Source organism: Salvelinus namaycush, chromosome 27 (assembly GCF_016432855.1).
Source record: "Salvelinus namaycush isolate Seneca chromosome 27, SaNama_1.0, whole genome shotgun sequence".
Lineage (NCBI taxonomy): Eukaryota > Metazoa > Chordata > Actinopteri > Salmoniformes > Salmonidae > Salvelinus > Salvelinus namaycush.
The window spans coordinates 16,676,661-16,692,414 of record NC_052333.1 but is presented as its reverse complement, the minus strand read 5'-3'; the positions used below and the strand labels follow the sequence as shown (position 1 = coordinate 16,692,414).

The 15,754-nt window shown below is 45.3% G+C and overlaps 1 protein-coding gene across 1 annotated transcript; it reads left to right on the top strand.

The window, feature by feature from the left end:
- The first annotated feature begins 655 nt into the window (after positions 1 to 655).
- topaz1 (testis and ovary specific PAZ domain containing 1) lies at positions 656 to 13,108 on the top strand. The gene is made up of 19 exons (XM_038966883.1): positions 656 to 3,170; positions 3,253 to 3,320; positions 3,530 to 3,642; positions 3,937 to 3,986; positions 4,203 to 4,279; positions 4,392 to 4,456; positions 4,871 to 4,954; positions 5,246 to 5,309; positions 5,485 to 5,636; positions 6,646 to 6,735; positions 7,026 to 7,153; positions 7,707 to 7,767; positions 7,877 to 8,048; positions 8,949 to 9,055; positions 9,159 to 9,324; positions 9,453 to 9,605; positions 11,203 to 11,406; positions 11,527 to 11,710; positions 11,827 to 13,108. The coding sequence occupies exons 1-19, from the start codon at positions 667 to 669 to the stop codon at positions 12,026 to 12,028; spliced, it is 4,644 nt and encodes a 1,547-aa protein (XP_038822811.1). The 5' UTR covers positions 656 to 666; the 3' UTR covers positions 12,029 to 13,108.
- Positions 13,109 to 15,754: the final 2,646 nt, after the last annotated feature.

The following is a 15,754-nucleotide window of genomic DNA, read 5'->3' as shown; positions in this document are numbered from 1 at the left end:
CTATTGAGATACACCCATAGTCAGCTTAAAGTAACTTAGATCAACTGACGGTGTTCATCTCCGCTTCCAGATATTGATAGGAGTCCCATTGTTACACGCCATCGCCCCAAACACCCTGTCAGCTCGCCATCCTGTCCACAGCGGTCAGTCAGGAGAGTGGTCAAATCCTTGTGCTGCGCCCTGTGTGGAGAAATTAAATACACACCCCCTAAGAGAAGGAAGCTGACCAGGGTTGAGCCAGTAGGAGTTGGAGTGACAGGCAGAGGCAGGGCCAGCGTCCTCAGCAGAGTAGTGGGGCTTGAGCAGCCTAAGGTCAGGGTTAAAACCAGGAAGAATTTCACCTCCACCATTAAGGCCCCCAAGAAGCTGGTGATCTGGATAGGGAGGTACCCCAAGGTCAAGCTCTGCAATGTAGCTCAAGTATGTGACGTCTCGGTTGGGGGCTTTTCCTGCCTGCTGCCGGCCCAGCTCCTGACTTCCAAAGTAGTGCATTGTTTCAAGTGGGACTATCGGAGCGAAGTTAGTCTGTTAGGGCCTAGTTGTCGCAGCGGAGGGAGCCATGGGCTTGAGACGATTGGGGAGCGCCTTAGTAGAAAGAAGTCGTATCACTGTTCTCAGTGTGTGAAGAATGGTCAGCTTCTGCCGCCGACTGAAATTCACCAGTGCATGCACACGGGGGCGCACGGATTGACTGAGTCAAATCGTTCTGCATCTCTCGCTGCCTCGGAGGGCGGGATGTCTGAAGCCTCCACCAATGGTTTTGCTTGTCTCTCACTAGGTAAGCAGCAGGTGAGCAGGGGGTCAAGCGGGGCTGGAACGCATGACAGAGGCATTCTTGAAGACTCTGGAACAGGAAGTGATGACATAGAAACAGGAAAGCCAGTCGCTAAGCGGATGAGATTGGGTTATGTCCACGGAGACATAATGGAGCAAAAACAATCTAGTCCAAGCGAACCAGAACTGGAGCCTGGGATAGCTATGGCTTCCCTCGAAGACAGTCGGACGTGGTCGGAGATGCCATGTGACATCCCGCCGCATTTTCACACAAGTCATGTCAGTCGTAGTCATAGCAACGCTACAGATGCTCCTGTGAGATCACACCAGTTGATGACACAGGATGGAGGCTGGAGGGTTGGGCCTGGGGGAGGTGACAAGTCACTGGAGTCCCCTGCCAACGGGATGCTGTCTCCCTGGTCCGTGGAGAACGGAGTGGGGGTAGACCCCCCCTCTGACAGTGACACTGAGGAGCAAGACCTGTTCTCCTGTCGTAGAGTGGTGGCCTACATGAAGAGGCTGCACCTGTCCTGTGCACGCACCTACCTCTCCTGGCCCTTCCCCAAACCTGATTCTGCACAGTCACTCCCTGTGACATCATCAGTTCTCAACGCTAATGGACCACTGACACCTCCAGGGGAGTCTGAGTCATCAGCTGCGGGCTGTGTTAATGGAGCCTTGATGAACGGATATGGAGACTCACTGGTGAGGGCTGAGAGAACCAGAGTTCTCACCTCTCACTGTACATTCTCTGAATACACTCCACAGACAAGCTACCAGGTCTATGCTCATAGGAATGGGATGAAGGGAGATGTAGAAGAGGGAGAGGGAAATATGATGGAAGAGAAAGACATGAGCAATGGAATAGGAGGAGAAGAGGATGAGAGCGTGACCCAGTGTTCACTCTCTCCTGACACTTCAAGCAAGGTGTACCCATACCACCCCCTGTGTCACAAGAAGCCAAAGTCCCAACTCAGAACTAGGGGTCTCCATCGCAACAAAGCTTCCATCTCCCCTCCACCTAAAGCTCCCACCATCTCCACCCTCCTCACCCCACCCAAAAACCACAGTGAAACTGATACAGTTTTTTCTGTTTCCTCCAGCCTTTCTCAAACTGACACAGACACCGTTTCTTGCCTCTCTCCACCCAAAACTGACTCTGTCTCAACCTTCCCTCCACCTAAAGTCAGTGGCGGCGGTGAGACAGCCTCCACCCCCCCTCCTATAGGCCTCGGTAGTGACATAGACACAGCCACCACCGCCTTTCTTCTGTTCTCATCTGCATCCCAAAACATAGAGACATCCCCACCACCCTCCTCTCCTACTCCCTCCTCCTTTCCTACTCCCTCCTCCCCTCGGAGGAAGGATGAAGGTGAGGCTATGTTCAATGCAACCTCCTCCCCGTCAGCTGTGGACAGTAAGACAGACACGTCTCACTCAGACTCCTTTCACTCAGCAGAGTCATCCCCTCTTCCACCAGATTTCTCCTGTCTTTCAGCTGAATCCTCCTTTCTCTCATCCAGCTCCTCACTTCTGCCTCAAGAAAAAAGAAAGGCAGAGGGAGTGGAGGTGCAGAGAAGAGAGGGAGATGAAATAAAAGGAGAGGTGACTGCGAGTGGAGAACTGAAGGTTTTGGTTTTACCAGGCAGTGAGTCCTCCAGTCCAGAGAAGCAGGAGCAGCAGCGTCCAGAGCAGAAGAGCACACAGGGGGGCTTGTCGCTCGGCAAGCCCAAAGAGAGAGAGGCTGTGGTGGCCACGATCAGTAACCTCGCCCCTGGGATTCTTGGAGGTCAAACACCAATGCTGTGCATAACACGCCTGATGCTGCAGACACAGAGCTACTCAGAAGAGGACGATGACTTTGTAGATCAGAAAGAGAAGTTGTCCAGTGCAGTAGATGTTGGAACACAGGCCCAGGCAACCTCCACTGATGAAGATGATGGTACATGTGGTGAAGAGGGGCAATCGCAGTCTTCTGGAGATGGGACACTAGAGCCTGTTAGAACCCAGCCCTGTACTGATAAAGATGTCGATCATCATAATCAGTCCACCTCCTGTACTAAGGTCACGTCTGAGAACCAGGAAGCCGGCACTCCTTCCTCTTCCGGGTCACACACTCAACACCAGGAAGTAGAAGTCAGGGCAGGGTCAAAGGTCAAGCTGGATAGTGACCCCAAAGCTGACCTCTTGGATGAGTTCACAGCCTACGAGCAGGACATCCTGCTTGTGGATGTTCTCCTGGATGACCCAGAGCTGTTTGGCAGCTTGCCTCAGGACCGTGACCCCATGCGGGGGTCAACCAGGGGACAAAGGGCCGCTAGAGCCAGGACCACCATTGGGGCAGGGAGAGCCCTACTACTCACGGGTGCAGGTCCCTCATGGGCCACTGAGAAAAGGTATGATCGTTTTAAGTTAGAATTTGTTAGCTACCTCTTATACAGGACTTTGAAAATGCTCTCTCTCTGTTTTGTCTTATAGCTCCACCACGGGTACAGATGGGCCTCCTGGTTCTAAGTCCGACCAGAGAAGAATTATCCACTTTAAAGGTTTGTGCCTCTGAAAGGGTCAATAGAAGTGTGTGTGTGTGTCTGTGTGTACACGCACACACACACACACACACACACACAATATAAACTATGGAAAGACTGAAAACCAACTAGTGTGAAATTCTGATAAATCTCTTTGTCGGTCAATAATTACCTTTTTAAAATGAGATGATAGTGTAAACCTGTTGTAATGTGTGTTTTGTGTTTAGATGAGGAGAATGCAGGACGATCTTGGAGACCTGTAGCCAGCTCCAACCCTAAGCCTGCCCTGGTCCACAGCAACAGCTGGCCCCCTACTGTCCACGCGTTACATCCAGACCAGGTCAGCTCAAAATCACTTTATTCACCAAGTACATTTACCAATATCCAGAATTTGACTCAGTGAATAGGTGCTGCCAGCAATAGACATTGTACTAACAGATTACAGCCACATAGACAGCATACAGAATATGGAGTATAAGCTGACTTGCAGTACGGTGAGGATCTACAATTTACAGATCTATATATGCAGAGGGAGAGATGCTCATAGCATAAACCATGATTGGGGTCAATTCAGGAAAAAAACTGCTTTTGAATAAGTACAATTGTGACATTGCTGTATTGTGTGTTTGAGCAGGGTGGAACTGACTACAACTACAGGCCAATGAAGGCAGAGATCTCTGAGAGGTATATGACTGTTACACTGACTAACACAATACACCATGTAGGCCTACTCCAACCAACACTACACCTCTACTGCTCTTTCTGCAGTAATACTGTTCATCAAGACTTCATTCCTTTCATACCACTGCACTTCTATCAGAGATGATGATGGTTGAGAAGGGTAGTGGTGGCGATGATGGTTCAGAGTTGAAGGAGAATGATGATTAAGTTGTGTTGCAGGGCCAAGGCCATCCAGTCTCTGAACTCAGTTAAGAGCACACTGCCTTATCTGATGACTGGAGACTCCTGGTGCAATGGTGAGGGGGAAAACACAACATCCACGATACATAATGAAAACTTGTATCTGTACAGCTTTGATGTGAAGCCGTTGAGAAGGCAGAGAGAACTGACTCATGTGGTGTTCCATAGGACATACAACCTCATGTAAAGACCCAGCGGCAGCAGACACCGGCCCTCAAAGACAATTTGACAGTGTAACTACCTCTCATAATAAAACTACTTCTCATATTTGTCTTTATACAAATATACTTTTATGAATTGTCCTAGTTATCCATAAAAAAAAAACAGATTTGATGAATTCCCTCTCTCCTCCATTCCCTCCTTCTCTCCTCCATTCCCTCCTTCTCTCCTCCATTCCCTTCCTCCCTCTGCTCCATTCCCTCTTTCCTCCATTCCCTCCTTCTCTCCTCCATTCCCTTCCTCCCTCTGCTCCATTCCCCCTCTCCTCCATTCCCTTCCTCCCTCTCCTCCATTCCCTTCCTCCCTCTGCTCCATTCCCTCTTTCCTCCATTCCCTCCTTCTCTCCTCCATTCCCTTCCTCCCTCTGCTCCATTCCCCCTCTCCTCCATTCCCTTCCTCCCTCTGCTCCATTCCCTCTCCTCCCTCAGTATTGCAAGTACTATTTCAGCATGTCGGACTGTTTCCATAAGACCTGTTGGTTCCTCCATGTGCCCAAGAGAGGAGACGAGAAGGTAGGCTGCTACTGCCTCCATAACCACCTGGGTCCTCTTCATTATGGTGCACCGTAGCAAAAACATTTAGCTATGGAAAATAAATTGTACTGTAGTCCAAATTGGTAGCACTGCTGATGTAAGAGCACCCTCTACGTGTGATTAAGAACTTGAGCTTTAATAGTAATGTTCATGCCAACTGGAAGGATTAATGGATATGATGGTGTCCATTGGTTGACTTGTGAATTCTTTCCATGTCAAGATTGCTGAGTGTTATGTCTTGACTATTTAATGCGTTTTATTTTCTTCTAGTTCTGTGTGGAGACGGTGCTGAGGTTCGTCAGGTCTTCCAACCCTGTCTGTCTGCAGAGGGCAGGTTAGTGTGTGTTTTGATTAAATTGTAGTGCTGATTGCTCCTCGGACATATCTGACTGAGGTAGATGCATGAACAACACAGATGGATCGTTCTTTGACACGCTTCACTGTCCTGCTCTCGCTCACAGTCCGTGTCCCTTCTCTCTCCTTTCACACCTCCGTCCATCTCCCTTCAGTGTCAGTGTTTACGTCGTACTACCAGTTCAGTCCTCCAGGAGTCTACCACACCCCTCTGGTCCTGAATTCTCTCCTGGCCGCTCTGCTCAAAGCTGGCTTTCTGTCTGACATCATCACGGTGCTGCACGTCAGCACCGCCCACAACATACTGGTACGAACACACAAACTACACTGATTTTATTGAGGGAAGCAGCAGAAAAGTATATTTTTTTAGCTACTTTAATAACCAGAGGTGGTAATGTGCGAGGGAGACATGCTCTAGCAGGCGACGGAGGGGCCTTGCTGTGTGTGTACTGTGAGTGACACAGGGAGCGAGGAGGAGGGAGAGCAACCAACCAAGCTGAGTCAAGCTAGTAAAATAACTGAGCTTATTTATCATCCAATATGATTAAGTAGTACCTGTTTTGGCTGCATCAAACTGAGAAAGCAAGTTGGATAATTTAGCTAGCTAGGCTAATTGAGGCTGCATGTGCTTTCTCCCTGTCCTACAGTTACAAATAACACCTCCATTTGGATTAAGTAGCTGCCTACCTGTTGACTCTTGGTCGTTTGTAGCATAATAGTTTCATTTAAGTCAACAATTTCCTTTGATTACATCATCTCCGTACTTGCTTTGCTGCACGCGGAGGCTCTGACTATAGTGCCGTTTTGATGACTTGTGATTGACCGACAAGCTACACGCGCCACTCTGCATAGGCTATTCGCGTTGAGCAGTGGTGACATACTGTTAATGTTTTATCAGCAACTCTCTGTCCATCGCCGTTGTAATCTACTGTGAAGCCAAAATGTTCACAAACTGGAGATTTAAACTATGATTAAACACAAACCACTCGCCATCGTACAGTACTAGTTCCCGGCAGCGCTTCACAAAAGGAATGTGCCAGTTAAGATTATCATTTCTATTATGTGCGTGTAGGCTCTAGTTTTAACAGAATGCCCTACAAATGTTTTTCAGCTCAGTTACTTGAGGCAATGCATACAATGCAGCGTAGGCATAGCCTATAGGCCTAGTGTTTTAGTAGATTGTTTTTATATATTCATTCGTGTGCGAACCAAGGTCCCTGTGCAGGAACGGTTCAGTACGAATACGTGTACCATTACACCCCTAGTGGTCAGCAAAGCAAACGGGTATTATTTGACTGTCCCTCTCCCCCATCTAGCCCAGTCCAGCGTTTCTCCTGGCTCTGTTTGACTATGTGGGAGAGAAAGACCAATCCGTCTTACCTGAACTCATTCAACTCACCTCTAAGGTACTAAGGTGTATGTGTCTGTTTGTCAGTGGAGGATTGTGTGATAAGCTATAGGGAGGAAAGGCTCATTGTAATGGCTGGAATGGAATAAATTGAATGTTACCAAACATATAGAAACCTTGTTTGACTTCATTCCATTTATTCCAGCCATTACGATGAGCCTTTCCTCCTATAGCACCTCCCACCAGCCTCCTCTGGTGTGTGTGCACTGAAGCTGACTTGTTGTTTGTCAGTTTTATTTGTTTTAAGTAAAGAGTGTGACCCTGCTGATCTAAATGGTGTGAGTTCAGATGGTGGATGCAGGCTTGGGGTTAAATGTGGACCAATGTGAGCGTGTCCTACACATGTTCCTTCAGTCGCCACAATACCACCCAGCAGACTCACCTGAGAATTACACAACTAAACCTGGCAACCACAGGTGAGTCTATCTTACACACACTTCACATACATCTTACACACACTGTCGGGTCAGTCCTGTACCTGGCAACCCAAGCCTGTTTTAGGAGCTGGCTGAGAAACCCATGGGTGCGTTCAGTTCGATTTAACGTTTACTACGTTGCGTGATGGTTTGTACTGAACGCGACGTTTCCCCAAAACGGTGTGCACCGTTCTTCAAAAGCCTTTGAGGCACGTTTGGTGGGGTGTGGCGAGGTGTCGCAAGATCAATATAAACTAAGTAGCCTTCGGCTCATAGGAGAAGATCTCCTGTTTCTGTAGCATGATGTACAAGTACACCCTCTGGACAGGATGCTAGGCTGATCAATATGGGTGTGGCCATTAGAAATTGCAAAACTCGTGCATTACACAATCTCTAGGCCGCCATATAATCATACTGTTATTGAACTTTGTCGTACAGTACCGTTTCAGTGGATTTTAACATTGCACATCGTTTTTTTGTACTGAACGCAGCCCAGGTTTTATCTTGTCATTGGTGTTGGTCGATTCGCTGTTTGACTTGTCCATCACTCCAGGTCGATGAACACTGAAGCGCCCACTCCTGAAGCGCTGAGTCTGGCCCATGCTCTCGTGGAGGTGAAGTATTTTTCTCTCTCCTAGTTCTGTTGCTTGTTTGATCTAAATGTAATCATTTTGGCACATTTCTCTCTCTCCTTCCTTTCCCTCCCTCCCTCCCTCCCTCTAGTTGTGTTCCCAGCAGGAGGACTGGGGGAGGTTGGGTGTAGTATTCCGCTCTATATGCCACTCCCACAGAAGTCTTGTCGACTTACAGCACTTCAGCGGCTGCGTTGCCATAGCGCTGCTCGAGGGGGACAAAGACAGACTGGCCCTGCCCTTCGCCTCCTTCACTGAGAGAGGTGAGACACTACAGAGACAGGCAGGTCTTTGAGTATTGATAATGAATTAATGAATAAGGATGTATTAGTTGTCTCTGTTCCAGTGTACCAGGAGACCTAGGCTTGGGATGATATTATACTGAACAAAAATATAAACACAACCATGCAGTGTTTTCATGAGCTGAAATAAAAGATCCCAGAAATGTTCCAAATGCACCAAAAATTGATTTCTCCACTTGGTGTGAACATTACATCCCTGTTAGTGAACATTTGGCATATGAGAAGATAATCCATCCACCTGACAGGTGTGGCATTTCAAGAAGCTGATTAAAATGCATGATCATTACACAGGTGTACCTTGTGCTGGGGACAATAAAAGGCCACTTTAAAATGTGCAATTTTAACAGGGCACAATGCCACAGATGTCTCAAGTTGAGGGTGCATGCAATTGTCATGCTGACTGAAGGAATGTCTACCAGAGCTGTTGCCATAGAATTGAATGTTTATTTCTCTATATAAGCTGCCTCCAACGTCGTTTTAGAGATTTTCCAGTACGTCCAACTGGTCTCACAACCACAGACCACGAGTAACCACGCCAGTCCAGGACCTCCACATCCGGCTTCTTCACCTGCGGGATCGTCTGAGACCAGCCACCCAGACAGCTGATGAAACTAAGGAGAATTTCTGTCTGTAAAAAAAGCCCTTTTGTGGGGAAAAACTTATTCTGATTGGCTGGGCCTGGCTCCCTTGTGGGTGGGCCTATGCCAACCCATGGCTGTGCCCCTTCCCAGTCATTAGAGATTAGGGCCTAATGTAATGATTTCAATTGACTGATTTCCTAATGAACTGTAACTCAGTAAAATTGTTAATTGTTGCGTTTTTATATTTTTCTTCAGTAGTTAGTTTTCTTCTCTGTTCCAGTGTACCAGGAGACAGAGGACTGGGAGGATGGTCTGATCAAGAGCTTCCTGGGGAGAATAGGAGTCTCTCTGATGTTCAGATACCACAAGACACAACAATGGGCCAAGGTAACTGTGTGTGTGTGTTTCTCTCACACTCTGGATGGAAGGCTGGTGTAGCTGATGTGGTCTGTAATATTGGTGTGTATGTGTTCTCTCTGTATGTGTGAAGGGCCGGATGCTGGTGGATGTGTTATCCAGGTTAAAGGTAAACTACTCCACTCTGAAGGGACTGTTCGGTAACGAGGATGGAGCTTCTCGCTGTCACCTGATCACAATAGCTACAGAACTCTTCCTTAGGAGCGACAGTGTAGAGGGGGCACTCAACACACTCCGAGGTAACGAATGCACTGTCTCACACTCCAAGTTAAACATGTAACACACACACACACACACAGGTAACCAAGTTTCAAGTGATGGAACAAGGCGTGTGTTTGATATTTCAGACCTCTGGTGTGTTTTGTAGATAACGAGTGGTTCCTGAGTTCGTGTGTGTGGCCGTGTTCGGTGGAGGACGTAGCAGAGAGAACAACGGTTCTGGTTCGGCTGGCTGAGATAACATCCCACAGAGACACACTGGAGGTCCTCACTAACCTGCCTGGTCTTAAGGAACCTGCAGGTACACACACACCCAACTGTCTCACCAACCTACACTACTGGTAAAAAGTTTTAGAACACCTACTCATTCAAGGGTTTTTATTTTGACTATTTTCTACATTGTAGAATAATAGTGAAGACATCAAAACTATGAAATAATGCATATGGAATCATCTAGTAACCAAATAAGTGTTTTAAAAATCTAAATATATTTGACATTCTTCAAATAGCCACCCTTTGCCTTGACAGCTTTGCACTCTTGGCATTCTCTCAACCAGCTTCACCTGGAATGCTTTTCCAACAGTCTTGAAGGAGTGCCCACATATGCTGAGAACTTGCTGGCTGCTTTTCCTTCACTCTGCGGTCTAACTCATCCCAAACCATCTCAATTGGGTTGAGGTCGAGAGATTGTGGAGGCCAGGTCATCTGATGCAGCACCATCACTCCTTTATCTTGGCCAGGTTGCAGTTGTAAATGAGAACTTGTTCTCCACTAGCCTACCTGGTTAAATAAAGGTGAAATTATTTTTAAAATAATAATAATCTTGGTCAATTTGCCCTTACACAGCCTGAAGGTGTGTTGGGTCATTGTCCTGTGGAAGGAAAAAAAACTATAGTCCCACTAAACCCAAATAAATCAGTGTCACCAGCAGAGCACCCCCACACCTCCTCCATGCTTTACGGTGGGAAATACACATGCAGAGATCATCCGTTCACCCACACCGCATCTTTTTTTGGCAGTTGGCACCAAAAATCTCCTATTAGGACTCCAGACCAAAGGAAAAATATCCACCGGTCTAATGTCCATTGCTCGTGTTTCTTGGACCAAGCAAGTCTCTTCTTATTGGTGTCCTTTAGTAGTGGTTTCTTTGCAGCAATTTGACACTGTCTCCTCTGAACGAGTTCATGTTGTCTGTTACTTGAACTCTGACACATTTATTTGGGCTGCAAATTCTGAGGCTGGTAACTCTAATGAACTTGTCCTCTGCAGCAGAAGTGGGTCTGGGTCTTCCATTCTTGTGGCGGTCCTCATGAGAGCCAGTTTCTTCATAGCGCTTGATGGTTTTTGCGTCTGCACTTTCAAAGTTCTTGAAATTTTTCATATTGACTGACGTTCATGTCTTAGTAATGGACTGTCATTTTCTCTTTGCTTACTTGGACTTTTACCAAGTAGAGCTATCTTCTGTATACCACCCCTACCTTGTCACAACACAAGTGATTGGCTCAAACGCATTAAGGAAATAAATTCCACAAATTAACTTTTAAGAAGGCACACCTGTTAATTGAAATGCATTCCAGGTGACTACCTCATGAAGCTGGTTGAGCGAATGCCAAGTGTGCAAAGCTGTCATCAAGGCAAAGGGTGGCTACTTTGAAGAATCTCAAAAATAAAATATATTTTGATTTAACACTTCTTGTTTTTTGGTTACTACATGATTACATGTGTTATTTCATAGTTTTGATATCTTCACTATTATTCTACAATGTAAAAAATAAAAACCCTTGACTGAGTAGGTGTTCTAAAACTTTTGACCGGTAGTGTATCTGGCCCAAGAGGTACCAGTGAGTTGCACATTTATTTATGACGTTACCAACCGTGTGTGTGTGACCCTCTCCCAGACGTAGCAGACATCTCCATATACGGCTGTCTGTTCAACAGTCACCTCAAGTCATGTGTCGACAGACAGACTGTGACTGTGGCCTCAGACACACTGGGTTTCATGTTGTCTAAGAGCCTGGCTGTGGACCCTCCTCTGCTGCACACTCTGCTGCACAAACTGGGCAAGCAAAACATCTGGCTTCGGGCTAGAGCTCTCTTCAAACGTGAGTCTATTACGTACTAGATAACCATGTTTTATCTATCAAAAATAAGATTGGTATTTTTTATTAGGAAACACTGTAGTTTGAGAGCAGTGTGTGTGTGTGTGTGTGTGTGTGTTTCAGAGGCCCTGTGTCTAGGCTATTACCCTGGTGTGAAGTCTGTGCCAGGCTCTCTGGCACTGACCGTTCCCTGTTCCCTGGGGGAGATGGAGATAGCTCTGGCCTTTGAGATGGTACTCACCCTCAACACTACAACCATCCTCAACACAACAGGCACACCACAGTCCATCATCATCACACTCAAGAGGTGTGTGTGTGTGTGTTGGCACGCATAAATGCGTTTTCCTTTAGGACTGGAGACAAAGTGAGTGTCTAGTACTGGCAGTTGACTATACATACTAATGGTTCTCTCTCCCTCTACAGAACAGGAGACAGTGAGAGTGAGTACTTGGCGGCAGGCAGTCGCCTCCTCTCTGCAGCGATCGTCCCCAACCCTAAACTGACCGTCCACTATACAGCGGTCAACTCCTGTCAGGAACAGCTGTTCACGGTCGACACACACACCGCACGCCGCTGGCTCCGACACAACCACACCTGGGCCAATGAGGTCTGGACACATTCCTAGGAATAAAAGCGTCCCAGGAATTCTGACCGACGTTCCCATCCTGGGAATACTGACCAATGTTCCAATCCAATATTCTTTCTGGGAATACCAGGAAGGTTTGGAACAGGAAAAGGTTGTACTGAACACTTCCATGGCCGTGTGTGTGACACTCTTCAAACTTTAACCTACAGCATCTAGACTTTACAGGCTAATCTGATCAAGGGATTTGTATCAAGAAAAGACTATCAGAACTGCATATAATTGTTTGTTTTTTACAAAACTTTATTGTATGTTGAGTTTTTCATTGTAAATTGTTTTAATTTAAAGGAGATGTTGAATGGAGGAGAGAAAGTACAAAACTTTCCAAGTTTGTTTGGCTTTGACTAGATTTTGTTTTGAAAATGTGGTTTATTTGAAAGTTCTCATTTTAGCTTGATGTTCTTTAAACACTTTTTTGTTGCATATTTGAGTCACTTGAACATTTGTGAAGCTAGATTTTACTGTTTTGTAAGAAAGAAAAAAAAGATTAAAGAATGTCGGTTTTGAACTGGGTACCATTCATACTTGACTACAAGGTTTGTTTCAGAAAATGTTTATTTTCCTTAACATTTGTTTCTAAGCAGATTTAAAAGCCTAAAATGTTTGTTTTTTTGTCAGTCAGCTCTGTCATGCTACATTTTAATGGAATAAATTCACAACAGTACTATATTATTGTAAAGAAAGAAAGCGTGTCCCAAAACTCTGTCTCAAAATCAGTGAGATCATATCAAACAGACATTTTGATCCCAGTTAACCTAATGGTCCTAGCTGGAATCACATCATTGTTTACGACCTTCCTGATTTCTTTACATTCCTATTTGTTACCTTTTCCAGTGCTATATCATTCTATTCTTCTCGTGCTTCAAAGTGATTGTCGAGAACTTGGTTCTCTGTTCTAAGTCTATCGCCGGTTCTAGCGATGAACAGTATTTCAGCATCTTCTACTGTAGGTATGTTTGGTTGTGTAAAACACATTGTTTTTCTGGAACAACAGTCTAGAAGCTATTTAGTTTCAGTCTTATTTTGTATTTCTTAAAGGAAAAATAAACTACTACTGACTGACTTCTGTTTTTGTGTGTAACAATAATGTGTTTGTGTGGCTCTTGCCTGGCTACCCATCCATATCACTCTAGCCAAACTGATGTCCACGAGGAGTCTGGTTTTGCCTAGAATGCGAACATATTCTGACTGCTCTGATTGGTCCCAGAAACTGACGGGTTGAGCCAGCCTACATGACGACCTTATCAATTTTGATACTCTTTGTTAGAGATGAGACAATCACTGAATGTATGTTGCAATCTTTAATAGAGCAGCAGAATTCAATTCAGGGTGAGTCGTCAGGCAAGATGTGGCTCAGTTGATAAGGGGAAAGGAGCTAGCAATGCCAAAATCGTGGGTTTAACCCTTGCAGGGATAATCTGTGTATGTGCTCTGACTGCTCCTGCCTACAATCATACCTCACAAAACAGACCCACTACATCTCCCTCAATGGCTACACCTCAGACTCCGCTGCAGTTATATTGGGTATCCCCCAGGGCTCTGTGCTGGTTCCCTTACTCTTCATCTACATCCTCCCTCTTGGTCAAACCCTCCGTCACTTAAACCTTGACTTCCAATGCTATGCCAATGACACAGATCTCTTTCCAGCTCCAAATGGTTCAAAACACTGCAGCCTGACTCCTCACCCACACCAAGTCCCTGTCTCCCAACGCATTGATTACAACAGTTATTCCCAAACGGGGGTGCAATGCTGTCAGGGGTACGCCAAATAAAAATGTGATCCACATTTAAAAAAAAAAAAAAAAAAAAAATACATTTGTTTTTTTACATTTTCAAACAGTCCATTTATATTTTCCAATGGGGCTATACATTTGGGTGAGGTTTTTTTCTCGCCTGAGTAGCCTCATTTCACTGCCAAAAATACAATTCATGGAAATAACAACACAATGTCAAATACAGGTAGCCTAGTCAAATATTTAGCATCCAATCACATTTACTGTTACTCTCTCACGGGAAACCTTCACTCTTGTGCAGACATTTAGAAACGAAACATGACAATTTGAAAAATAAGCCACAGGAGTTTTTTGAGCGAGAATAAAGATGACTTTTGAGTTGTAAGACATGTATAAAAGCAACAGATACCATTAATAAGAAGAGGCTAGAAGCGTTTTATATGATGAGCTACCAAGTGGCTAGGACAGGCAAGCCCCATACTATTGTTAAGGACTTCATTCTTCCTGCTTCCGTGAATATGGCTGGGACAATGCTGGGGGAAAAGGACAAAAAAACTACAGGCAATGCTTTCATCAAACAACTGTTTCACGACGCATCAGTGACATGGCAGGAGATGTTTTGAAACAATTACTGCTTTGCATACAAGCCAGTGAATTATATGCGTTACAGCATATATGAGTTGGCAGACCTGGCACAGCTCCTTGTACATGTCCGTTATGTTTATGGGGGGGTCAATTAAGGAAGACATCCTCTTCTGCCAGCCACTGGAAACCAGGACAACATGAGAGGATATTTTTTAAGTACTGGACAACTTTGTAACATCAAATGGACTTTGGTGGTCAATACGTGTTGGTATCTGTACTGATGGCATAAAAACCATGACAGGGAGACATAGTGGAGTGGTAATGTGCATGCAAGCAGTTGCTCCTGACACCACTGGGGTACACTGCAGTATCTACAGAGAGGCTCTTGCTGCCAAGGGAATGTCTGACAGCTTGAAAGACGTTTTGGACACTACAGTGAAAATGGTTAACTTTGTTAGAGCAAGGCCCATGAACTCTTGTGTATTTTCTGCATTATGCAATGATATGGGCTACGACCATGTAACGCTTTTACAACATACAGAAGTGCGCTGGTTATCGAGGGGCAAAGTATTGACACGTTTTTTTAAATTTAGAGACGAGCTTAAAGTTTTCTTTACTGACCATCATTTTCACTTGTCTGACCGCTTGCATGATGACGAGTTTCTCACACGACTGGCCTATGTGGGTAATGTTTTTTCTCTCTTGAATGATCTGAATCTAGGATTACAGGGACTCTCCGCAACTATATTCAATGTGCGGGACAAAATTGAGGCTATGATTAAGAAGTTGGAGCTCTTTTCTGTCTGCATTAACAAGGACAACACACAGGTCTTTCCATCATTGTATAATTTTTTGTGTGTAAATGAACTCAAGCTTATGGACAATGTCAAATGTGAATAGCAAAGCATCTGAGTGAGCTTGGTGTGCAATTACGCAGGTATTTTCCCATTGCAACAAGCGGTTCTGTGAAAATTGAATTTAATCAGAAGGCACTGCCAGATTTCTGGATAGGGCTGCGCTCAGAGTTTCTAGCCTTGGAAAATCACGCTGTTTGCAACCACGTACCTATGTAAGAGTGGATTCTCGACCCTCATGAGCATGATAACTAAATACAGGCACAGACTGTGTGTGGAAAATGATTTAATACTCAGACTCTCTCCAATACAACCCAACATTGCAGAGTTATGTCCATCCTTTCAAGCACACCTTTCTCATTAACCTGTGGTGAGTTATCCACAATTTTTGATGAACAAATATGGTTAACATGGCGCCGGAGAAGAAGGCACACGTTTTACGTGCCCCCAGCCGGTTGTGTTTTTTGTTCATTTATTTGTGTTGTTTGTAACTTATTTTTTTACTTATTTTGTACATAATGTTGCCGCTACCGTCT

What these genes read in the sequence shown, in the direction of transcription:
- topaz1 (XM_038966883.1), top strand. Translation starts at nt 667, where the DNA reads ATGCACACGGGGGCGCACGGATTGACTGAGTCAAATCGTTCTGCATCT. An exon ending in ACTAAACCTGGCAACCACAG is followed by an intron (nt 7,154 to 7,706) that starts GTGAGTCTATCT and finishes CCATCACTCCAG; the next exon opens with GTCGATGAACACTGAAGCGC. An exon ending in AGACACAACAATGGGCCAAG is followed by an intron (nt 9,056 to 9,158) that starts GTAACTGTGTGT and finishes GTATGTGTGAAG; the next exon opens with GGCCGGATGCTGGTGGATGT.